This window comes from Cyrtonyx montezumae, unplaced genomic scaffold, assembly GCF_038088225.1.
Source record: "Cyrtonyx montezumae isolate F1298 unplaced genomic scaffold, pur_monq_1.0 scaffold_1, whole genome shotgun sequence".
Lineage (NCBI taxonomy): Eukaryota > Metazoa > Chordata > Aves > Galliformes > Odontophoridae > Cyrtonyx > Cyrtonyx montezumae.
In genome coordinates, this window is record NW_027071825.1 from 10,888,222 (window position 1) to 10,913,521 (window position 25,300).

The following is a 25,300-nucleotide window of genomic DNA, read 5'->3' on the forward strand; positions in this document are numbered from 1 at the left end:
GGCCCGGGCCTCACCTGGCGGCGGCATGGCCGCGCCGGGCCGGGGCGGCGCCGGGGGCAGAGTCCAGCGCGGGGACCCGGCGGCCGGAGCCCGCTGCAGGCGAGGAAGATGCCTCTGGGGCTGGGGACCAGGAAGAAGGGCAAGTCCAAGGAGACCTCCAAGCTGGTGGACAGCGAGGCAGCGTCCCCACCGCCCGCGGCGGAGGCTCCGGCTCCTGCGACGAGCGCCTCGCGGCTGCAGTTCCACGCGCAGCTGGCGCACGGCAGCCCCACGGGCCGCGTGGAGGGCTTCAGCAGCGCCCGCGAGCTGTACGCGAAGATCGCCGATGTGTTCGGCATCGCCCCCACCGAGGTAGGGCCCGGGCTGGGTGGCGGCTCCGCGTGCCCTTATGGGCCAAACTGCGTTTTCAAGCGAACATTTACGTGTGGGAAGGGGAGTAAGTGTAACCGCGTTTAACTTCTGCACGGAAAGAAACTGGTCCCTTCCGACTAACTGCCGCACTGATGAACTTCAGGCCGGCCTGCTGCTAGCGCGGCTCCGCAGCGCTGGGGCATGCCGGAATGGGGTGGATTAATTATTTCCAGTGAGGGGTTAGTGGCTGCGGCGATTCCTGCCAGAATGAAGGACAAAGCAGCGGGCTGCTGGGGGTGCGTGTCACCGAGCGTCGGGCTGGGAGCACACCGCCTCTGGGAACGACTGCAGCGACCCCTGCGAAGTCTTTTCTGGATCATTACACGGTGCCCTTTTAGTTGAGGTTATTTAAATTTAAACTCGTAATACGAATTTGTTTTATTTATTTATTACTCTGCAGCCTTTTTTAATTGTATTTATTTTTCATTTGAGCTAAGCATTGAATGCTTGTTTGGGTTATGATTGAGTTGTGTTTGCGGCTGCATTGTTTTCCCTTAGCTGAAGGCTGTGGCCGTATCAGGTTCTTCCACCGTGCCTACGTGGTTCTGTGACCCTTAACTTCTGAGTGGCAAATCGAAAGAGAGAGCTAAAGTGTCCAGAGGTCCCCATGTATCAGTGCTGCTTCTCTTATGTATAGCTGCTGCTTCTGAAGTGCTGTAGACACTGCTGCAGACTTTATTCTGGGGCTGACTGCCCTGACCCAGCAGCATTTCACACAGTGAATTACAGAAGTGTCAGTAACGGTGAATACAGTTTAACCAGTCACTGTTGCATTAAGTAATTAAGCAGTACCTTCCCAGCTGCTCTGACCTTCTGCTTCTCTGTTCTCTTTCCATATTGAGCTTCTGTTCCCTTTTGTTCCCTGTTCAATCGCCAATTATAGCTTTAACTCTCAAGTTCTCTAATTGTCAGATTGTTTTCTGTTTTAATTTTGTTCTTAGTGAATGTACATTACCAATCTTGTGGCTCCGCTGACTCAAAAATAAAAATGAAAAAATTCACCATGAAATTCAGTTCTGGAGGAATTATGCTTTTCCCATTTCTCCTGCTAGGTGGATAATCTGGAACTTCTACAGGATTTATTAAACTAAAGAGAATTGAAACTGGAGATATTTTTTTCTTCTTTGTCTTTGCTGTCCCACTCCTATATGGCTTTTATTTTGTTAAATGTGGTTTATTGGTAAAAGCAGATGGGAGGTTAGTTTGAGTTGGAAGGGACCTTTTAAAGGCCATCTAGTCCAACTCCCCTGTAATGAACAGGATTGCCTCCAGCTTGATCAGGTTCTTAGAGCCCCATCTGTCCTGGCCTTAAGTGTCTCCAGGGATGGGGCATCCACTGCCTCTCTGGGCAACTAGCTGCAAAGCTTAGATTTTTTTTTTTAACTCAATAAACTCATTTGGCTTCTAGAAACGATGTACAAAACAAGAATAGCAGTCAAAATGACTTCCTGTTGTAAAGATGTCAGAGCTGAGTGAGGAATCTGAACCTAATTATTGTGACAAAATTCTAATAGGAAAAAGTAGGATAGTTTCGTGGCAAGTGTTGTCATGAAACGTAAGAATTTGGTGATAGCTGCTAAACTTGCTGGAAATAAGGGAATACCAGACATTTTAAATAGTGTTATTTAAAATGTCTTCTAATTGTTACTGCTCTCATATAGTCTAGTGTAAAGCATAATGCCTGAAGCAACACTTCTTCAAGCTGAAAGACTGAGGTACTCAAATGCCACTTGCAGGTGTTATCTGTCTAGGAAAGTTTCTGTGACCCAAGTGCCCTGAAGCCTGACAGTGTGATACCTGAATGCCTTTGGAAACAGGCACTATCATAGAGATCTCTGCCCTGCAGTCACCAAGGTGGAAAATAGACGGGGAAGGGGTGAGGGGAGGAGTTCAGTGTAGAGAGCAGTTGGCAAACCACCACTGAAATGAATACATTTAACATGGCATGTGAGTTTACTGCAATGTAGGCAAGGGAATGGATCCTTGGATAGATTCCTACTTAAACATTTCACTACAGTACAGGATGAGCCATACTTGCAATCTGTCATTTCTTTTTACTCAGCATGGTTGCAGCACCTTGTTTCTTCTTCATATCATATCCTGTAGGACCAGATTCATTTAGTTCTGTTGGAGAATCTTTCCTAGTCTCTGTGATTGACTTACAGAAATTTCTATGCAGAACTTGATTGTAAGCAGGGTAGGATGGGTCTTGCACAACACCAGCCTAAATGCAAAGGAGCTGCTTGCTGGTTCAAGGAGCCACCAACAGTGGCTTCTTGAGGCTTTCCCTATACTCACCACTTCTTGTCCAGTTATTTTATTCTTCATACATCATCAGAATATAGCATTCCTATTGTCCCTTTTGAACCTGGCTTTTGGTCTGTGTTCCTGTCCACCTTCCTCAGTTTTACTGTGCTTTTTTTTCCTGGTCCAGGCCATTTGATTCTTTGCACAGGAGAGAAGTGCATTCTCTATGGTAGAGAAATGAGCACTGACCAGAGAACAGTGTAGATCTGTTAAAGCATATGCTGGTGTGCTCCTGTGACAGTACGTTGTAGGGCTTTGAATTATTCAGAGTGGCTAACCAGGCACTTGAAAGTGAATGTTAAAATCTAACTGTAGCAAGGCTATTTCTTGCCCTGAAAGGAAGGGAATGGTAAATGATAAAAGTCACACAAGTTTTCAGTTTGCGTACTTACAGCTCACACTTCTGATTATTTTGTTTGCTTTGTAAGGTGAGGTGAATTGAATACTTAGTGGGTGTGTCTAACAAGTGCCTGTAAAGACTGAGGTATCAAATGTGGTGAAAGGACTTCTACATCATAAGGGAAACAGCAGAAAAGGAAGCACCAAGAGTAGAAATGCAGCTGCTCTCTCTTTCAGCAATAGGAGCTCAGCTGCTGAGCTTGTGCCCAGGCTGCTGTTCTGTGGCATTGCTTCCTTATGCTAAGCAGTTAAGTATACAGTAATGCTCAGCCACATTAAACTTTCATAGATGTGTTTGATTTAAACCAGTCCAGTTTAAACTTTTATGAAATTGCTGAAAAATGACTGGAACTGAGCAATGTTGTTGAAGCATAGGTGTTTTTTTTTTGTTTGTTTGTTTGTTTTAATAAGTGGCTTTTTTATTTACAGGAAAAAAAAAAGCTAAAAAATAGTTTAGAAGGTTAGAGAAAAGGATCAGTTTGTGAAATTTGCTAAAATATTTGAAATTTTAGAGTACCTGCTTATCTACTGAAACAAATTCTCACAATTTCGCCTAAGGGCTGAAGCAAAGCAAACTTAAACAATCGAAGATGACTGTCCCTCCAAAGCACCTTCTTTCAACCCAGTGGCAACAATTGTTTGCTGTTCCCTGAAGTGGTGCTTAAATTTGTTACCGTGATGCATGTGGTGCTTTCTCTGTTAATGATCTACTTCTCAGATGCTTTCTAGCTGTATTTTCATATGTGTAGGGAGGAACTTGCACTATTTCTTGTTTATTCTGGAATTTATTTCTTTTTAAACAATACACAAACACTGAAGGCTTAGTTTATAGTACTTTGGATGTATGTGGGGAGACAAAGTTGCCTACTTGATAGAGTAGCAAAACCACACTGAAACCAAGAGGATGCAGTTACTTTACTTGCTGCAACAAGTTGAGACTCCTGCCTTTTCCCCTGGGAGGATGAAATGAGTAAGGTAGCCAGAAAGCATGTTGGTGGTTTCTTGATATAGATGACACCTACATATAGAGGGAAATATGTCAGTGGGTGTTATATTTTGCTCAAAAGTACAAGTCCAATGTCTCAGCTTCTCAAGTAACTTTATTATTATGTCCTTTATAAAGGTATCTGAGCACTCCTTGACTCAGTAGAGCTTTTAATGTCTTCTGATCATGTTATCACTCAATCAATTTATTTTTGAACTCCTTTAAAGTTTAGGCTTAATGGAAGATAAGAACGTGATTAATAAAGCATATGCAATAAGGTGTTGCACAGGTGCTTTATGTAATACATACTGTAACTATCTAATGCAGTTTCTTTATATAACAGAGTATAACTCAGTTTTTGTTGACAGATGTCTCTTACTATTGAAAATATGGATGCAGGAAATAATTTGTTAGTAATCTTATCTGATAAATCTATTTTATGAGGCCTCTGCCAGCCAAATGGAATTTCCTTCTTCTGTCTGCTGTGTGAGATAACTTAGTGAAGGAGGTATCCTAGATATTTCAGGACTGATATAGCAGCTATGATTTATAGTACCTTGCCATAGTTGGCATGAAATGTCACAGTACTGTTATGCTGAGCTAAAGATCAAATGCATATGAAGGTTAAGGGTGAGAAGGGAGAAAAAAGACTTTATGATGAAAATTTCACATTGATTTTTCTCTTGTTTCTTTTTTGGCTAAGAAAATATTTAAAATTATACCAAATTTTGAGTGAGTGGCAGAGTGTACTACAGTAGCTGTTGTTTTAATTAGGTATATAAAATGCTATTAGGTACCTATATTAAGCTTACATAAAACTTTGGAAAAAAATACACATTTTCCATTGGCAGTCCTCAGTGATGTACGAATAAAGCTATGCTATAACTGATGGTGTAACTGTATATTATCCTGGGTGGATACATCTTTAGTGCATTACTCTTTGAAGATATCTGTTCTGAGAAAAAAGAAGTTGTTTGCTAAAGAGGATAAAGAATGATTTAAGTGTTATTTTTGACTAGTTGATGTTATCTCAGCCTTGTGGTTAGTATGGAACTGACTCACTGAGAATTCTTGAGACTTATAGGCTGTAGTGGGGAATACCATCCAGATGAAGGTCTAAAAAGAGAAACTCTGGATCGAGTTTCTAAATATCACGTTTCTTCTCTGTTGCCAGTTTTATCTATTCAAAGGTGTGACAGTGATTACTATATGATTGTCTATTTGACAAGGTCAGATGGAGGATAATAATATCTCAAGTATAAAGTCATAGGGCTTGCTGTTCATTGTAGGAGTTAGAACTGGGTTGCAGTTTTAAACTGGCCAAATTACATAGCTTGCAAGAAAGCTGAATGTATATACGAGTTTTATAAAATCTGTCTGGATTGAAACTTTCTGCTTTAAAGAAAAGTTGATGATTTGGTATGATTAGTATTAATAAAATAAGATTTAATCTGATTAGAACCACATGAATTTCTCTAGGTTATTTTATATTTTTGAGTACTGATTAGCTTGAAAAAACTTTCACATTACTTGAGAGAGTAAAACTGATGTCTGTTAAGTGTGTGCTGTTGTGACTGTTATTATTAAAGCATTAAGTTGGAGTGGTTGTTTGATGGATTATCAAATAAGCAATTAGACTATTTTAGTTGTGGTTTTTTTTTTAAGAAATAACTGAAGACTTCAGAATCTTCATCTCACTACTAAGATTTCATTTTCCGTAAGTGAAAAAATTTTAAATAGACCCCACGTTCTATAAAACTGAAGAAAACAAAATGCCAAAATGCTCTCTCTGAAATACATTCGGAAAAGCATTTTCCCTTCATTTGTACAAGAACAGAGCTGAGTAGCTTGGTTGCTTTCATTTCATTTTTTACTGCCATCGTGCAGTGACACCAGAGTGAAGAAAAAGGCATTTGAAGTGTTCTGAGGCTGAAATCCACATAAGTTTTGTAGATGTGATGGGGAATAAGGGAAGCTCCTGTTTCCATCAGAGCACCAATTGTTCTACAGGTAGTGGTCTATTACTTTGACTAGGAGCAGCTGGGCTGGCCTGCTGGACCCTATGCAAGGCTGCCATTTGAGTAGTAGCAGAGCTGTAGGACATAAAGTGACATCCTGCTGCTGTTTTTGTCAGATGCTTCCCACTGGCAGCAATGTAGATGTATCATGATGGTGTCCTTTGCCAGTGGCTTGCACCTGTGACAGAAGGTCAAATGCATTATCAAGCTGCAGCCTCATCCTACTCTCCTGCTTTTGGTTCTACTTGAATTTTTACTTCTACTCTGGTCTTGAGGGAATCATTTGCCTCAAATGTAGATCTCATGGATGGAGTTTCTCCGGCCTGTCACACTGCACGTTCTGGCTTTGTCTGGGAGGAAGCTGCGTGGGGCTCCCCCTGGGCCTTGTTCTGGTCTGGTCCCAGCATGTCAAGCAGCCAGCAGATGAAAATGCCCTAGCTGTGAGGTGGAACAGTGGATTTGTTTCTGATTTTTTTTGCTAGACTGTTTGCTCCTTGAGCATGGGCTGTATCAGAATGACTGTCACCTGCCTGGACTGGCCTGATTACTCCATTCAGCACTGTGGTGAGCAGACCAGTGTCTGTCCGCAAGCAATGCTCTGAGTTAGAAATTGGTAAATGACAAGAACATGATGGTGGTGGCTCTTGAGGTGGCATGCTCAAACCCTGCTTAAGCAGTTCAGCTGAAACTCAAGCTGTTAGTGCCAGGGTTGATGCACTGTGGCAGACTGTGAGAGGCTGCTTGCATAGATGTGTCTCTTTTCTTTGTTCCCTGCAAGCTCTTATCCGCTGTCTGAGCTACTGGTGCTTGTCATTTGCATGGATGAAGAGTGTCACCTCTCCTGGGGCAGCTGGAGAATGACATGATAACAACTCTCTGTTATAGATCAGTCTGAAGCTGGTATTATGCTCTGCTTAAAAGAACCAATCAGCCTCAGTTTCACTGAACTTAATTAACTGTTAAAGTTTAAGGTAATGTGTTTTTTTCCTTCCTGAACAGATCATGTTTTGTACTTTGAACACTCATAAAGTTGACATGGAAAAACTGTTAGGTGCACAGATTGGCCTTGAAGATTTTATATTTGCCCATGTAAAAGGACAACGAAAAGAACTGGAAATTCTTAAATCTGATGATGTGCTTGGGCTTACTGTTACAGACAATGGAGCTGGCTGTCCCTTCGTAAAGGTAAACTTATTTTCCAGTTAAATGCTTTGTTTTGTATAAGTTTTTGTTACTATAGTAGGCTAATTATTGCTTTAATGATCCTTTAGAACTATCAAGCTGTTTAGCATATGGTAAGTACCAGAAAGAGTTGCGTTTCCTTAGATTCATCATTTGAAATTAGTTCAGCTATTTCTGTACTGCATGTCATTTTGAAGTTAGGTTGTTTGTTTGTTGCTTCTGTGATGTGTATGGGCTTTATGTTTTGACCATTATATCGTGTAATTGATGCTGAAATGATAATTGTTGCATATTGCTCATGTCTGCCTCTTTTTTTTCTGTGTGTGTGAGAGAATTTTCTGACATCATTGTTAGATCCGTATAGAACATCTGTCACTCACTGTAATGAGATTGTATTCTTTCACTCTTTGACTGTTAATAGGGCAAAATCCTACATGCTCTGTAGGAGCAGGTGCAAGTACAGAGGACTTTCAGCTTTTCAGGACTGGCATTGCCTTAGGTAGGATGGGTTGAAAGGTGGTGAGCACATAGATTAACAGGGTTCATCCCAATTAACTTGCATAGAATATATAGGCAGTAGCATGTGCAATGTATTAATCATAATTACTCTTCTCCTTTCCTCCTTACCTCCTGTGTGACCTCAAGGCAGTTTGTTTTGAGACAAGTAAAGATGTAGGGAATTATGACACCTTTCTTGCTAAACTAGGTATTGGGAACCCTGCCCAAATTTTCTAACCTTTCTGGGTTCTTTACTTTAATCTAGTCCAATTACCTGTTATTAGTGAGACACTGAAAATTACCTTTGATTATTGCTGTTTCAAATGCTGATCTTATTACTATTATAAACAAAGCTACTTGTATGCAGATGTTATATCCTCTATCCATTTCTTAGCTACTATGGATATAAAGAAGGATGTGGACTAAAGGTAGGCTTGCTTGTTACTGTCAAAAAATGTGATAGAGATCACTCTTGACAAAATTGAGATGCAGTGGAGGCTTCAGCAAGCAGCCTGGCAAAATTGTATCCTCATTTTTATGTTTATAGATAGGGAACTTTGTATTTCTAGCGGTAGTATCAGTGCAATCCAGAACACTCAGTCACACTGCTACTTATGTTGCATTTTAAAAGAACACATTGAAAGCACTGCTTCAGGTTCACTTGTGCAGCACTGTGTAGAACATGACTCTCTCTGCACTTGGTTGGTAATAGGGGAAAACAACAATCACACACTACTGCATAATTTGAGTGGACTGGAAAACCCTTGCTGCATCAGCAAGCTGCAGTTTCCAGTAAATTGTATAAGAATTGTCTGAATAAATAAAACATTGTCGTTATGTTGGTCTAGTAATAGGTATAAGAGATGTAGTGCAAACTTCATGGGAATGTAATTCTGCATTAGTTCAAAAGATTTTCTACGAAGTTGCTTTGTTGCTAGCTATTGCATCTTTTGTTAATGGCTTATTTTAAACAGCAGAATATGTATAAATATACAGCATTTACTTTTGTGTATTTTATTTATTTAGTTGACTGGCTAAATTGCTAAGCAGAAACTGTCTTTACTTAACAAATATTTTGGAATTATTTGCTTATATTTTCATTGGAAATAGAGATCCTAGCTTCAGTATGTTCTCTAGTGCACTTGAAATGCAAGCATATCAATTGCATCTTTATTGTTTTGACAATATAGTTTGACTGTCTTGAGTCAGTTAACTTGGAGTGCTGTCACATAGAAAAAAACTGTTGGAATGCTGCACAATTGGTGTTTTCAGGTAATACTACTTAAATGGTCTTGGTATTAGGATCCAACTGAAGAAAAAAGGTAGTAAGAATGAATTCAGCACTTAAACTAAAAGTGAAGTGCAGCAGACACAATTTTGAACCCTGGGACTTGGTAACAGAAATATATTTGGGGCCTGTTTTTTTGTTTGCATACAACACCCCTCTTTTCTTTCACTATAAGACTTCTTTTTGTTTTTTAATCTAGGATAAACAGCAATAACAAAAGGTGCTAGAAAGAGTTAAGCTCTGTCTGAAGCTAAAAATTGTTGCAGTGTCTTATAGGACAGTGAGCGCTATCACACTTCCCACTGACTCTCAGATGGAGGCACATATGTGGGCTTAGACATGTGCACATAAACTAGAAACAGGTTTTTAAGATAGTTAGCAGCTAGGAAAAGTGCTATAGTGTTAGCTAGAAATATGTTTATCTCCATTGTCTCACTGTAAACCCAAAGCCTGCTTGAAACTAGTGTCAGTTTTAAATGAAAAGTACATTTCATTTGAAAATCTTCCTAAATAATCTGTATTTCTGCAAAATATGAGACATTCTAGTATGTTATAGCTTTTATGTTAAATAGGATAATGGCTTTCATGACTGGAGCACGATAAATATGACAGCATTTAACAACAATAAACTGAATCACTGAAATCTTAATTGCCTTTTAATTGACTTGATAAATCAAAGAGATCTTTTAATGATTGTTTTTCCTCACAATAAATTGAACTTTGGAAAAACTATGAATACTAAATTCTGTTTCATTTTATGACCTCTTTATGACCACTTCTGTTCCCTGAAATAGCATTTGGAAGTGTTTTTTGTCCTTTATTGTTATTTCACAGGAAATAACTACGTGCAGTTACATAGCTCAGTGAGGAAAATTGTAGAAATTTGCTCACTATAGGTAAGCCTTATTAAGACTAGAGTTTTATAGTGCCTCCTTTTTTACTGTATTTCACATTTTTTTTCTATGTCCTTGGACTATACATGGGAAGTTTTGTACCTATGCTTGTCAGACTATTAAATTAAAACCAAAAGTCAAGATGGTGTTCACGTTACTGGCACATTTGTCTACAGTTTTAAAGAAAAAAAAAAGAACTGAAGGAAAAAAAACCAACACATTGGCTTACTCAGAAGCCTTAACTTCTGAAGTGTGATTGCATTTTTTTCTACTGTTGATTTTGTAGGCAATGTATATTACTTTGTTTAAAAATAATTTGTCTTTTGTGGCATAAATCTTACAGTCAAAATGTCCTGCTGGTAAAATGAACTCAATGCTATCAATATTTTTAGCTGATGTTCTTGAATCTGTCACCTCTTTACTATTTCAAAAAATTGTTTCTAATAGTTTTCTGTTTTTTTAACAATAGCGAATCAGAGAAGGGAGCCTTATGGACCGAACCAAAATGATCTGCGTGGGTGATCACATAGAGTCTATAAATGGAAAAGATGTGTCAGATCTCCGGCATTATGAAGTTGCCAAAATGCTAAAAGATCTGGAGAAAGGTCAGGTGTTCAAATTGAAGTTGATAGAGCCTATGAAGTCATTTGGTGAGTGTTGTTTGACTCTTTGCCTTGTTCCCTGGATATTCAACTCTGAGTTGCACTCCACTATAGGTTTGTTTTTAGGCAAGGTAATGTAACTGCTGCAAAAAGAGAAGAATGTTCTACACGCACACATATGTGTGTGTGTGTATGTGTATATATATATATATTTAGTCTTAGAGTTGGAATTTTAGGAATGAATTTTCTTCCATCTGCTTTCTCCAGTAGTTATCCTGGTATGGGCTGACTCAGCAGTGAGTCTCAGTTGCTTGATTTCTTTGATGCCACATGACAGTGCAAAACAAGTACAGAAATTGTTTCATAGGCATGATTTTAAAGTGTGAATCATTTCACTGATCCTCAAACTTCCTTTTTTTTTCCTTCTACATCTCTTATATAAACCCTATACTTCTGTGTATCAGATCTTTCTATTTGTGAGGTTGAGGTGGGACTGAGCTCTCTAATGCAGAAGAATGATGTGGAGGAGTCTTGGATTCTTCAGAGCATCTCCTTTGCTGCTCTCTCCATCATTTTTTTCTCTCTAAGATTATACAGCATATCTACTTGCAACAGAAGAAAAGGAGTTAGACAAAGCTCTATCTCTACCTGGCACCTGAATGTTATGTGAAAGTGATACCTATATAGGACAAAAGTATACCTCCTGCTAATCCTTATCTACATTAATTTTATTGGTGTAGTAAAAATAAACAAATTAGTCTGTTAAGTTAGCTTAGGGAACCAAAATAGAGGTTAAGTTTTGATTTTTATTTATTTTTTATTCTGTTTATTTTTTTTCTCCCCCTGATCCATGCATTATTTTTCTTTAACAAAGAAGTTCAAGGTACTGTTACATTTTATGTCTGACTTCATGCATGCTAGCAGTGTTTTCACCGGAGTGGAAAAGGTTTGATTATTATTTTTTTTTCAAATCCTTTTTTTTTGTCTGTTAGCAGTTTACAACTGCTGTCATACACTAGTCTTGACACTTGGTGTCAGAATAACAGCAGAAATTGAGAATGAGAGAAATCTGAAGATTGCTTTCAGTGCTTCTGCACAGAATGCAATATGTCTCTAATATATCTGAATATAAGTTAATACTACTGTTAAGTAAATGTGTATGTTGTAATACTACTTCAGCATAATGTGCTTACAGTGTTGCAATTAGCAATATAATAATTTTTTAATACAGGTATTCAGGGCTAAGTCTATTACATAGTCTGTTTGTAAAGACTGGGGTAAACCAGCATTTGATTACTTGAACCATTATTTAATAGTGGTTATTTTCCTAAGATTGTTAAAGTACCTCTTAACCTGCTGATAATGTAGAGAAGGGAACTTGGTAATTTCATGGCAGTACCTTGATTCTGACATTAAATTAAGAGTGAAATAGAGCTTATTGGATGGATTTTTGAAGGCTGCATGTATATTTACTGTACCCTGGCTTTTGCTTTAGGTGCAGTTGAGCTTTAGACACAAATTTGTATGAGATGGTTTATGCTGCAGCATGCCTAGAATAGCCACAGAGGAGGTGACAAGATCCAAATCCTGCTGGACAAGTTGATGCAGGATTCCTGTTAATTTCAACAGAACCTGGTTACTTAATGTTTCTGAAGATGTACAAATTAGAAACAAGTCTTTTTCAAATTACGGGCTTTTATTTTCCTTCCTGTTAGTGGAAAGTGAATACAAGTGTAATTTAGTGGTTGGACATCTTCCTACCATGTGAGCAGATGCTGCCACAGCTGCCCTAGGCAAGGCTTGAAGTACAGAATTGCAGACTTCTCTGAATAAGGCTTGTCCTTATCAATCATAAGCTAGACTTCAGTGAATTGGTAAAAACAATAGAAACAAAGCAAAGAGAACGTAGTGCAAACTGTAAATTTAAATCATATGAATATGAAAAATAGTTTCTATGTTGGCCAGAGAGCTTTATTTTTAAACTTTGCAAGCTAAGATTGTCATAGTTTAAGGTGCTAGTGATGGCAGAACTCGGAAAATATGTACATTACATCAGGAATGGCCTTTTGAGACAAATTAACAAATATTTGTATTTTAAATTTAATTAAAAATCACATTCCAGGACTTTTTTTTAGTAGAATGGTCTGCATTTTAACTACTGATGCAAAGCCAATTAGACGGAACCTACCTAGGCTCAGGGATGTGATTTAATGGTGAGATGTTAGAGTTAGGGTAGTACGGATAGGTTGAGGTTGGACTTGATCTTGAAGGTCTTTTCCAACCTGAGCAATTCTATGATTCTAGACAAAGCACATGCAGTGTAAGGTCTCCTTCTGAAAGTAAGAGTCTAGAGGAGAAAATAGCACAGTGAAAACAATTCTACAAAATTCTTTCTAGTACTTTCAGAGTTTACTGAGTTAGTAAGTATATAAAATCCTCACCAATCCTGTATATAAAATTATGTCCTAGATCACAAAGGCTAAGATCAGCCAAATCTTGTGTGATTTCATACTTCATTTACTAACATAATGAACAAAATTCAGGTGAAGAAAACTTAAGGTAAAACCAAATATTCTCTTCAGGGATTTATTATCTGTGAAGTCCTGACTTTACTGAAACCTGTGGAAAAACTCCCACAGGCCTACTTTACAGACAGTTTCATCTAAGTGACTGATAGTAATCAAATGGTTTAGCAGGAAATAAACAGACCTTTTCATCTCAGAGTGGCTCATTCAGGACGAGAGGGAATGGCCACAAGTTGCGCCAGGGAAGATTTAGATTAGACCTCAGGAAGCATTTCTTTTCTGAAAGAGTGGTCAGGCACTGGAATGGCCTGCCTAGGGAGGTGGTTGAGGCACCATCCCTAGCGCTGTTCAAGAAGCGTTTAGATGAGGTGCTAAAGGACTTAATTTAGTAGTTGGGTAGAGATAGTGATAGGAGGATGGTTGGACTAGATGATCTTATAGGTCCTTTCCAACCTTATGAACTTATGAACTTATGAACTTATGAACTTATTATCATGCATTTTGTTATGGTGTTTTCCTCACAGCCTCAGTGAAGGATAAAAATGTTGCAAAGCTAAAGCTGCCACATACTCTGCATATGAAGTGCAGGGTATGTCAGTATTCAGACATTATCTGATAGTAAGTACTTGTAGTTTTTGTCGAATATGGAAGTAAAATTATATGAAATGTGTACATGATACTGAACACAAGAGGCTTCAACTGATATACTGGTCAATAGAAGTCCCAGCTTCAGCATAGTCAAAGTGGTTATCAAATTTGAAGACAAGAAATTGTCAGCAAAGCTATACAGAATATGTAGTTAATTTACGATTAAAGTTTTAGATGCCCATTAGATCTTGATTAGAATTAAAACTGAAGGTAATGTAATGGCTGAAGCACATGATTTGTATACATACCATATACTTAGTTTTATTTATTTATTTCGTCTTCTTTTTGACTTTAGAAAAGGTGGCAGCAAGATCTAAAGGTGGAACTCTGACAGAGGCTAAAATCTCCAGAGGCAGAGAAACACTTCGTCTGAGAAATAAAGGTCCTGCTACTGTGGAGGAAATGGTATGGATATTTTGTGGCTTTTCAATAATTCAATCTTCTAACATCTGATTTAGTCTTTCCTGGAGTTTTTAAGGTAAAGCAGGAAGGGAAAATCCACATGTTGTAAAGCTTGTGGGATTTAATGATGAGGACTTTTCGGCAAGGAGAAAAGTTTACACAAAGTTGAAGGCTAGGAAAGGTAGGATGGGGCTGAAGAGTCTGGAAATGGAGAACCTTTACCTAAATGTCTAGATGGATGATGTTGAAGTAGATTATACTAGGAAATGTTGAAAAGAAGGAAGGAGAAAATAAGAGCAATGGCTGAAGATGTGGTTCTGTATCTGACACCACAAAGTGTACTGGGCTAGTTTAAGTGTGGCTGTTAGGAGAGGCTAATGACTTACACTGGCATGAATGTGTGTAAAAACAGGAATAATGTTTGTAAGAAGAATTGTTACTTATTTCAGATTCCTCCAAAGCTGATGAGGCTTTGATAAAGGTCTGTATTATCTGCAGTTGAAAGGCCTGTGTTTTGCTTGGTCAGTGCAAGAGGTGTGCTGTTTGAAGTTTGTGAAATGATTTGAGTTTGGGAAAAGAAGGGAGTAGGGGTGGAACAATGTGATTTACTTTTGGGTTTTGAAAGTCTAAGCAGCTACAGTGAGAGTGAGGATAAGCAGTAGATGATTTCTTGTTTTAAAGTCTACATAGGATATAATAATACTTTTCTACTTTCTCTCCCTTTATTTTAATAAAGCTGTCTGAAGTTGAAGAAAAAGCAGTAAAAAAAGTGGATGAGCTTCTTGAAACGTACATGGGGATAAGAGATATTGAATTAGGTGAGTTTTAACAGATGTACTACTACTAAATGATTGAATAATTTCTCATTTTATCTCGACTATAATATATAGGGCATTTCAGTCTATGGATGTAAGCAAAACAAAACCTGACTAGAATGTAATCTCAAGAACTTTTCTGTATTTTTCCAAATGTATCTCTTTATTAAAAGGAAGAATTTCTCACTACAAGCCTAATGATGTAATGAATCTTTCTGAACACTATCTATACACCGTTGCATAATTTGCTTAGTTATTTGCCATTAATTATAAATGCAATTAACTGTCATTGCTGTTCTTACTCTGGCATATATTTTCTAGCTGAGCTTGTATGTGAGATTGGAGAATTGTTAAGGCCAAGAATGTCTCTTTGCTATTTTTCCTTCCCTCCCCCTCCCTTTCATCTCTTGGCTTAGACATTTTAAAGGAGATCAATAAAGTTAGAATCTGGGATCTTTTTTCAGTGAAGGAGTAAATATATATTTAGCAACAGGACTGATAGAGTAATTGCACAGATTTATCAAATTCTTTAAGGCCTATTTTCCTGAAGAAACACGGGAAAACATCCACTGTATTTGCTAGCTTTAAAATAATCAATTTATAATGAAACTGTTGAACATCAATATTATAAGTTCCTTAAAACTGCACTAAACTTGTCCCTGCAGCTGTTGTTAATGTCAAAAGAATTGAATATGAACTTCCATCTGTAAGGGAAGAAGCTGCTTATGTTTTGTGATTAAGAAAAGACAAACTAAATGGAAAGCAATATTGAAAGAAAACCTTTGTGTGAGAGAAGTGGTAGGCAAAGCAGAAGAGGTGATAGGTCTAGAATGTAGCTAAGGGCAAAACAGAATGGTTGGACAGGCAGCAGTTAGCAGACAGGAATGAGAATAATAGAAAATAATCTGAATAACCAAAAGGGGCTGCTCCTACTGGCGAGTGTCTTATTGGCAGCTCTACACATTTCTTCACAGTAAAAATTGGGGGTAAAGTACTATTTGTCTCTCAGCCTAAGGTAAAGGTGGGCTTCCTGGCATGGAAGTGAGAGTGGAGCTGTACAAAAGTTGATAATGCTGTTTTGCAGATATTAACCTCCCAATTCTAAGAAAACTAACAGTTCTCAAAAATTCTATTCCTAGCAACAGCAATACACAATGCCTCTGGCATGTAATATGCTCTCAGGAGCCCTGGGTGGTGCTGACTGACCCTCTGTTTAGGTTTACAGTGAACAATCTCTGGCTCAGGCTTCAAAGCTTCCGAGACTTGTGCCAGTCACCTCTTCTGGAGCTGTTTCTGTCCTGCAGCTGTTACAAGCCCCAGCTTGATCCAGTCTCCTGGAGGCTTCTGTCCTTGTTTGTTACATCCAAGGTCCCTGCCCCATAGGAACAAGTAGCTCTTGTTTTGGTATCTGCAGCCCAGGATCCTGAGACCATAGGCTACAGCTTGTATTTTAAATCTGCTCTGCTCTGTAACAGAATGGTGAATTCCTGTGGAAACTACTGTTACCTTTCTTTGACTCTCACTGTCATTTCAGGATGGCTCTTGCACAGTTGACTGAGCAGTTCAGTTTTCAGTAAAAGCTTGACTCTGCTGGTTGCCGAGCAGTTGATAGAGTGCTATGAATTCCTTGTTATTTTAATATATGTATTTTAACAGATCTAATGTCCTTGCATCTCTGAGTATATAGCTTAGATAGTTCCAAAGACTGCCTTTAAAAAATTTTTAAAGAATGAACAGGTCTTTGTCCTCAAATCGACTCTGTGCTTCCCAACTGGGTAGTTGATTTGCCTTTCACCTCTTCCTTCTCTTCTTCTCAAGAAGTCTGTTAAACAAAGATAAATTGGCATGAATCAAAGACTACAGGGCTTACATAGCTCTAGTTTTCATCCTTGGAGCTATTACTTGAAGTTCAAATCTTAGTCTAGGGCCAATGGTGATGGCAAAAAAAGAAAAATAAGTTTTATCAACTTTTAAATAATTAAAGAGCTCTAGAAGTCTTTAGGTAAGGAGAGTTAATCACTTGTCACAAATCTGTTCAATTAACATATGTCATTTTTTTATATACTGGATGTGATCAGTCACCCATGAAAATGAAATATGAGGAAAGGATTCATTCAGAGAATGCCAATCACTGCTCAGCTAGAAATTTCACTCATTACTCAAACCAGATTAGTTGAAAATGCAAGTCATCACAATGCGACAGCTGACAAGTGATTAAGATCTCAATCATTGCTCACTCCCATGCAGTTCTGTTTGTCAGAAGCTCTGGTTGTCAGTTAATACTGTTTTTTCGTCTCCATTAAAATGACACTTCCATAGTGTGATTGAATTCTGAAACAGTGCTCCAATTTTGAGTCAGAAGTTAGAAAGAAAAATAATGTAAAATTATAGACAGAATTAAAGATGAGATAAAGTCCTTAATTTTTGCATTGCTAAGTATCTTGACAGTTTCAAGAATGGCTGACTAAATATACACACAAATCCCTGAGTTAGAGGAAAAGCTTGGAAATCACTTAATGGAAATTCATATACTCTTTTTTTTGGGGGGGGGGGAGGGACAGTTGGTTATTTTCAGGTATCTAGATGCTGTTGAGATTTACATTCCTGCCTCTTTTACCTCTCTATTTTACTGGAAAAAAAAATGGCTTAATTCATAGAAAAGACATTTGGCTCTGGAAACATAGTCCTCAGTTAGAGGTGTATCTTAGAAATTGGGCTTAGATTTCAGCTTTCTTTAAAATACAAATGCATTAGTGAAGGCTGCTGAAGGTTATTTTATACCTTGTCAGTTTTTTCTGATAAAGGAATATGAACAATTGACTAATTGGAATAACTCAGAAAGCAGTGTTAGTGATGAATTCTTATGGCATTTATTTTTAAGATCGATAAATTGAGATAAGCTGTGTTTGATAATGAAAATTGTGGGTGGGAGGAAGCCTGGATCTACAGCATTCAATTCCAGAATGCACTCAATGGAAAACTTTGGCAAAAGGGTTTACTGTCCAAGTTGAGACCTTCCAACATCTTCTGGCTACTCTTGTTCTATTTTTTATGCTTTTGTATGATTATTTCCTTTCAGATGTTTATTTAATGTTGTCAGGCATTACATACCTTTGCATATTCCTCAGTTCTGTTCAGAAGAATTCAGATCTACTTCTCAGTTTCTGTTTTTGTTGTTCTAGCTTTCCATGTAGTCAAAATATGACTATATTTCATATAGTTTAAGCTTTTTCTCACTGAAGCTTTTATTCTTTGATCACGAGTACATCCAGCAATGTTGGATGGTTATTTGTATTTTGAAATGTTTTGAATTAAGTGTTATTCTCCTTGAATCTGTTACTTTCTTCTCTTGTCACCAAACTTAATACTCCGAAGGATTGTATTTCTCCAGTTTTCGTTCTGTACCCTTCAAATTGATTATTTTGAGACACTGAATATGTGAGCAATCATAAACAATGTAAATACACACTGGGGTATATTGTTTGACTGTTCTCATTTACTTTAAGCAAATAATGAAAAGAAGTATGGAAAAGGAAAGGGTAGCGAAGCTGGTTAAATGAGAATCTGCTTCTTCACTCCAAAAAGAATTTTTACTGATGCAGTAAAAGGAAACAAGTAGAAAGGATATTTTCAAAGGCTCACTGAATGCCATGTCTGACACTTTTCAACATGAAACTAACAATAAGGAATATTAAACACTGAAAACTTTAATGGCATGCTTTGTTTTCTGACATATTGATAAAGAATGTGGATGACAATTTTTACTCTTTTAATTTGTTAGGCTAGGCTGATGTTTGTTACCTTTTGATGAAAGCAAAACTGATATCATTACAGCTAAATAAGTACTGAAATTTCTGTTAAAGCTTCTGAAAGTTTTTTGTTTTTCCTGAAAATGACAGAAGAGAAGGTAGCAAAACCTGGCATGTAGTGTGGTTGTGTTCTGAGAAGCCTGATAGTGAGCTTCTTGGTTGAGGCTGAGAAGACTTAACTCCTTTTGTCACTTTTGAGTTCACTGAACTTTTCATGTTTTATATGAATTTTTTTCAAGTGTGAGCATTGCTAGCAGTGGGATTTTAAAACAAATTTTTTAAGACAATGGAACTATCTGAATCATCCAAAAAATATTCTCTGTATTAGAATAAAATTCCTGCAATTACTTATTGTGTAGCTGTCATTAGAAGCAGTGGGGGGAAAAGGGGGAGTGAAAGCAATTTGACACAGAGATGTTATCCTCTGAGAGCCAGTAAAGTTCTCTTCCAGTTGCCACATCTCCACCAAATGCCCTCTTTTATTTGCCTTGGGAATTCTGCTTTGCAATTGTCAACATGTAAACATGAGTATTCTGCACAGATTTTTCCAGCTGTGCCTCTGAGGAGATGGATGCCATGCCATACATGTGACAACTGCCTGGGGGATAAGACTGTGTACACTGCATGATAGAGGAACTATTCTGCCTTAGTGCTTCTGTATGTATGAAACTAGTGAAATAGGGTTCACCTTTGCAAATATGTATACATCGGTGATAAAACTAGTGTGCCAACACCGAGGAGGATTGCTTACATACCTCGTTGCCATTTGTCATACGGTAATATAATCCTGCTGGCACTAGAGGTCAGCACCACGCTACTGAAAAGGTATGCAGGAGCCGAGAAGCTCTTGCACTTTCTGCATAAGTGTGTTCCAGTGTACCAGGTAAACTAGGTAAGAGCAGTGTACGTTAACAAATATAGCTCATTAAGTGTAGCTGTGCTGATTGCAATTGTTCAATATGACTGTAAACGTTTTTGGCTGTAAACTTGTAAACGTTTGAGGCTGCTGCTCTCAAATGGCAGTGACATTTTGACTTATCGTTTAGGTTGGAATGTGTCTCGATTGCCTAAGTTTGGTAGGTTTTGTTTTCAAGCTTGTTAAACATATAAAAATATTTTTAAGACTCCATAATTTGGGAAGTTCAATATTTAAACAGCCTTGTTTGAAGTAGCATTTTGGTTAATGACTGTGTAATTCTGAAGTTCTAACTAGGATGGTTGAACTTTAATATAAGAATGTGTTGTCTTATCACTGCTCTTAAACTGTCATGTGACTCTTTCATGTATCAGTTTAACTCCAGAATTCCTTGCTACCACTCTCTGCTGGAATATTTGTCACGATCCTCACTCTTTTGATGACTGCCTATATTTTTATAAATATATATTTAAAGGAACTGTATCTAGACATTTTCTTACGTCTAAATTGTCTTTCACCTTGCACATCTTCTCTCCCTTCACCTTTGTTTCAGTGTGTCTATGGAGTGGCTTCATATCCTCATTCACGTCAGGAAGTCTGTTAAAAGGTTAAATTACACCCTTCACCCCATTTTCCCATCTTGAGTGCTCTTAGATGGTACTCCAGGGACTTCAAGGGGGATGAAGAAAGAAATGACACAACAGGAATACGTTATTTTTGGCAGGGAGAGAGGTCTTAAGTCCTTGAGATTCTCTAGTGTTGCCAGGAGGGTGGGTAATGCTGAAGCTTCCTTTAGCACAGCAGTTTGTTTGTCAGACTTTGGGCTTCTTTGTGATATTTTGGCATGGGGATCCTGTTTTGCAGTCTCACGTCTGAATGAAGTTAAAACTGAAACATCACATTTCTTCAGAACCGCTGTTGCTGACGTCTACAGTATGGCATGTGGCTCCAGTTTGCTCTCAGCTTGTTAAAAGTTTGCATAAGAACCAGCTCTATTTTCCAGAAGTTCATAACTGTCAGTTTCAGGTTAATGAAATAATATTAAATACACGTTAGAACAGAGGAAGTTTATTTTGCATTTATCAGTGAGATTTTGCCGTTTCAGTACCACTCAGTGCACGCATTACATAGCAAGCATGCAGTAGGCTATCCTACTGAAACCATCTGTGATTTCAGGATTTACTCCCCTTTCTTGGGCACTGTAATACATGTTTTGCACTTGGTTATTCCTATTAAAAAAAAAAACCTAAAAGTTATTAAATCCTTCATGTCTGACATTAGCATTTTATGTTTCTGAAGAAGGTGGTGGTTACTTGATGTATATATAACAAAAGATGAAGAACATCTTGCAGTTTAAGGCAGGTGTAAATGGTGATAATGAAATAAATCAGACTTTGGGATTTCATCTGTTGTACAGTATAATCTTTTTGTTAATATGAAGAGACTAAGGCTATAGAGTAGATATACAGCTCAGAAAATAAACTCACTCAACATTTCTGTTTGTACTGAGTCTGTTTTACAGTCTTCTGCACACCTCAAACCAAGATAGCCTACTGGCATAGCTTTGCTGTTCTCTTCTGTACTGACATCTCTCAACTTTTTGGGAGGTGAAGGTGCTGTGACAGAGAGGACTTTGGGCCCCCACAGCTTTCCTTTGTGCCAGTATCCTGATAGCCTCTGTTGAGTGCTGTTTGTAATAGACTTGCAATTTGTCCTGGAATCTGAGGAGTTGTCTAGTGGCTAAAGCAGTTTCCAAGCTGAAGTCTGAAACTTGATGAAGACTGATTCTCATGTGTTTAACAGGAGAAAATGTTGGATGGCACGAGTGAACAAGATTTCAGTCCATTTCTGTTTGTTAACAAATGGTGTTAACTTTCTGCTCTTTTTTGTTATTATTATTATTTTTTTTAATGACACTGTGCCCGTGTTGAACATAGTGCATAGTATTTGAATTTTTTTTCTTGGAGTATTCAAGAGTTTTCTCTACGCTTTATCATTACTCTTTCAAATACAGGTTATACTTAGCACTTAAACTTAGAAGCAGTTTCTAGCAAACCCACACTAATTCAGTTGCTTTGTATCTACTTCATAGGCTGTATATTATTTTTCCCATGTTCAAACTTTTTGAAAAAAAAAATAATAAGCAAAAAAGTAAACGGAATAAACTTGGCTACCTTAAACTCTGACTTGCTGGGATCTTTTGTTAGTTGGTTAGTGGGAAAGAAGCATTTGAGTGTGCCTTTTGGGCTTGCAGGCTCACTGATCTAAACCACATCAAACTTGCTGAGGTTGGTTGTGCACTAGCATGGGACTTGTCTCAGGAGTTTGCTGTACCTTGCCTATAGACCCATGCTTCATGTGTAGTAATGAATGGTGAACATAATTTAATGAAAGATAAATGAAGACTGCTAGAATTAATATCCTCTGAAAAAATAGAGTATGTAATGAACACTCCAAGGAAGCTGTCACATTGCCAAGAACAGAATGTAGCTAATGTGGGAGAGAGTGCGTGAATCCTAAATTCATTAATATTTAGTAGGTAAGCTTTAAATCCCCTTAACATTACTGGACACTGAAAACACTCAAATAATATCTTGGACAAATGTTAGTTGTCACTTCAATGAGAATAATTGCATTTTCTTTTTGTTCATTTGTTTTATAGCTGCAACAATGGTAGAAGCAGGAAGAGACAAGAAAAACCCAGATGAATTTGCAGTGGCATTGGATGAAACTCTTGGAGACTTCGCATTTCCAGATGAGTTCGTCTTTGATGTGTGGGGAGCAATAGGAGATGCTAAGCAAGGACGACTGGAATGATAATTGTGATGTTTATTGTTCTCTTCAAAAATATAAAATGACTTTGAACTACATACGTCAGAATACTAATATTTTATTGATATAAATCTAGGGTGCTCTGTATAAATATTCTTATCAGAAACTTTATTTTACAAAGGGAAGTTTCTAACAGAAATGAAGATAAACTGAAGCTTTTGTATAATATTGTTATTCGTTTTTATGAAATAAGTAGTACAGAGGCATATGGAGATCAGACATTTTATTCTATTTAAGAAAGTTCATAGGTGTCAAAATTGCATTGTACAAGTGCCTTGTATAACTAGTGTTTCCAGGGATGTAATATGCATGTATCTTCAAATACGTGTGTGATCATAAATTTCTATATATAGAAATACATACACGTATACAAAAGTTGAGGCTATTCTCGAGTTATGAGAACTAAAAATATATAGTTTTACTAGAAAATTTGTTATTAAAAGGAAAATAAATAAATGTTGTGAGCAGATGATTTTCTTTACATCCCATTGCTGAAATGGGACCACAGGGAATATTATTTTGAGAAGTGCAATTTTAGGGAGAAGAGTACAGGTTGAATAGCTTTTCTCTGTATTTAATAACAGTGAATCTGATCTCATAATCTTCTGCTGCAGTTGAGCACTCTCTCTGCCTTGCACAGGACTCCTCTAAGTAAGGGGATATTGGTCATGGAACGTTAAAGTACTGTGGACCGTATCATTCTCTAAACTACTTCTTGGTGGAATAGAAAAATTGAATTCTCAAGAATAAAAACTAAATAATTCCTTCTTAAACAGCAATGGACTATACAGAGTTGTATTACAAAATAATACCTAAAATGTTATCTGTAGCAGATAACTCTGTTTTGGCTATTCATTTTATTTTGAAAAAATTAATGCTCAAGAAATACATCCTTAAGCCATAATATGTCTTATTACATTGATTAAAATAGCAAAATAATCTCTGAAACTCACACACTGATCTGTTGTGTTTTTTATGGATTTTATTGCAGAACCAAGATTTAAATAGTGATTGCAATTTCACTAACACTCACTATAATAAAGTATGTTGATCTATCTTATTTTTCCTGAGTTCTCATTTGCACATACACTATTTCCAGCACACATAGCATAATGACACCAGTACCCAACTGAATAGATTGCTTGCATTTTCCAGCTATGCATGAATAAGATGTTGCCTGAAAATCACATTGCATTCTAAAGTATGGTAAATAATTCTTGCTCCTTGTAATTATTTTTGTAGGAAATTCATGTTGTTTAACTAATTATATACAGCTTGCAAGTCAATCTAAAACTTAGTCAATAACAGCAGTGAAGTGTGTATGTTTTGTAGAGTGAAAATATTATTAAATGTAGCTTCCACAAGTTCATTTGAAGTACTAATTCTAGCCAATGTAAGTACTAATCAGAGTAGCAGTGTAAGCATGTGGTTCTTAGTATATGGAATCATCAAATTATCTAAGATGGAAAAGACCTTCAAGATCATCAAATCCAACCATAATGCTGTAGGTGGAGCTGGATAGTTGCTAAATAGTCCTTTCTGCCTTCATCTTTTTCTCTCAGAATCTGAGTTAGAATTGAGAGAAGATAGTAACTCAGCCTTGAATGCTATTTGAAAAGTAACTAATTCTCATAATTCGGTGCATGGTCTGCAGGGAGCTGTCAGATAGCCTCAATTGTTTGCGGCTCTACTTTCAGGCTTACTGCTGTGCTCAAGATGAGGGAAAGTACACCTGTACTTTTCTCCATTACCAATAGGTTTTAGATGCAGAAATGGGATTTAATGAAATCATAAAGTTCTGAGATCATTAGCTTAAAAATACGGTCAGCGATGAGTATTTCACACTTTTAAAAGAGCTAATTTTGGAAATCAAAGATACATCTTTTGAGACACCTTTAGTTTGCCAGATGTTGCTTCAGCTACAGAATTTATTTTATGCAACCTTATTCATAGTGCAATGGGTATTCAAGTAGCTATTAGTATAATCATGCATTTGTGAAAATCTTGTCTGGTATTCAAATTTGTAACTACACAATTTCTGTATTTCTTTTTTAGTTTGTTATATCATAAAACTTTGAAAATATTGTCCTTTGAATTTGAAAATTACTTTTGACTCAAAGATCAGTATTTATAATACTTTATTAAGAAAAAGCTATCAGATGATGTAATGCAGAGTGAAAGGCTTTTCAAGCATTATATGCAAAGGACAAAAAAAACAAACTGCAGTTTTTTGGTTTTTTTTATGTGAACTGATTTTTTTGTATGTTGTTTTTCATGAGAAAATCTCATGAGAATTGTTGTTTGATGTCAGGTTTTTACCGCCCTCTGAAACCTACTGCATGTTTGCTGTGAACTTTGAAACTTAACAGCTTAAATTGGATTAAAACAGTTCTTTATATTCAGTCATCTTATTTGACTCTCTATGATTTCTAAGGTGTCATGATCTTCTGAAAGAACTGTGATTTAGTTTACAGAAATATAAACAAATTTACAGACTTTAAAGTCTAAGATATTCTTCACCTGTTGGTTTCTGTAAGGCACTTGTAAATAATAAGTCTATCATTAAAAAAGTTGCTGTCTGCAGTACAGACATTCTCCTCAGAAAATATATACTTATTTGTGTGAGTTTCAGGGAATGAAAATTAAAAAGAAGATTGAGTCAGGAGATGTCTTTCATTTTCCTTTTCATCGAAAATCAAAAATGCTTTAAACCGAATGGGACAAGTTCTATACAATGACTAGAAGCAATCTCCTGATGCGTGTAGTCTGA

At 37.2% G+C, this 25,300-nt stretch overlaps 1 protein-coding gene across 1 annotated transcript; it reads left to right on the top strand.

Moving 5' to 3' along the window:
• Positions 1–29: 29 nt before the first annotated feature.
• Positions 30–24,456, top strand: GIPC2 (GIPC PDZ domain containing family member 2). Its single transcript, XM_065740721.1, has 6 exons — positions 30–351; positions 7,120–7,305; positions 10,451–10,631; positions 14,052–14,161; positions 14,895–14,976; positions 22,361–24,456. The coding sequence occupies exons 1-6, from the start codon at positions 109–111 to the stop codon at positions 22,513–22,515; spliced, it is 957 nt and encodes a 318-aa protein (XP_065596793.1). The 5' UTR covers positions 30–108; the 3' UTR covers positions 22,516–24,456.
• Positions 24,457–25,300: the final 844 nt, after the last annotated feature.

Coding starts and splice junctions, on each gene's coding strand:
- GIPC2 (XM_065740721.1), top strand. CDS start 109: ATGCCTCTGGGGCTGGGGACCAGGAAGAAGGGCAAGTCCAAGGAGACC. Junction 10,632..14,051: donor AGAGCCTATGAAGTCATTTG/GTGAGTGTTGTT, acceptor TTTTGACTTTAG/AAAAGGTGGCAGCAAGATCT. Junction 14,162..14,894: donor CTGCTACTGTGGAGGAAATG/GTATGGATATTT, acceptor ATTTTAATAAAG/CTGTCTGAAGTTGAAGAAAA.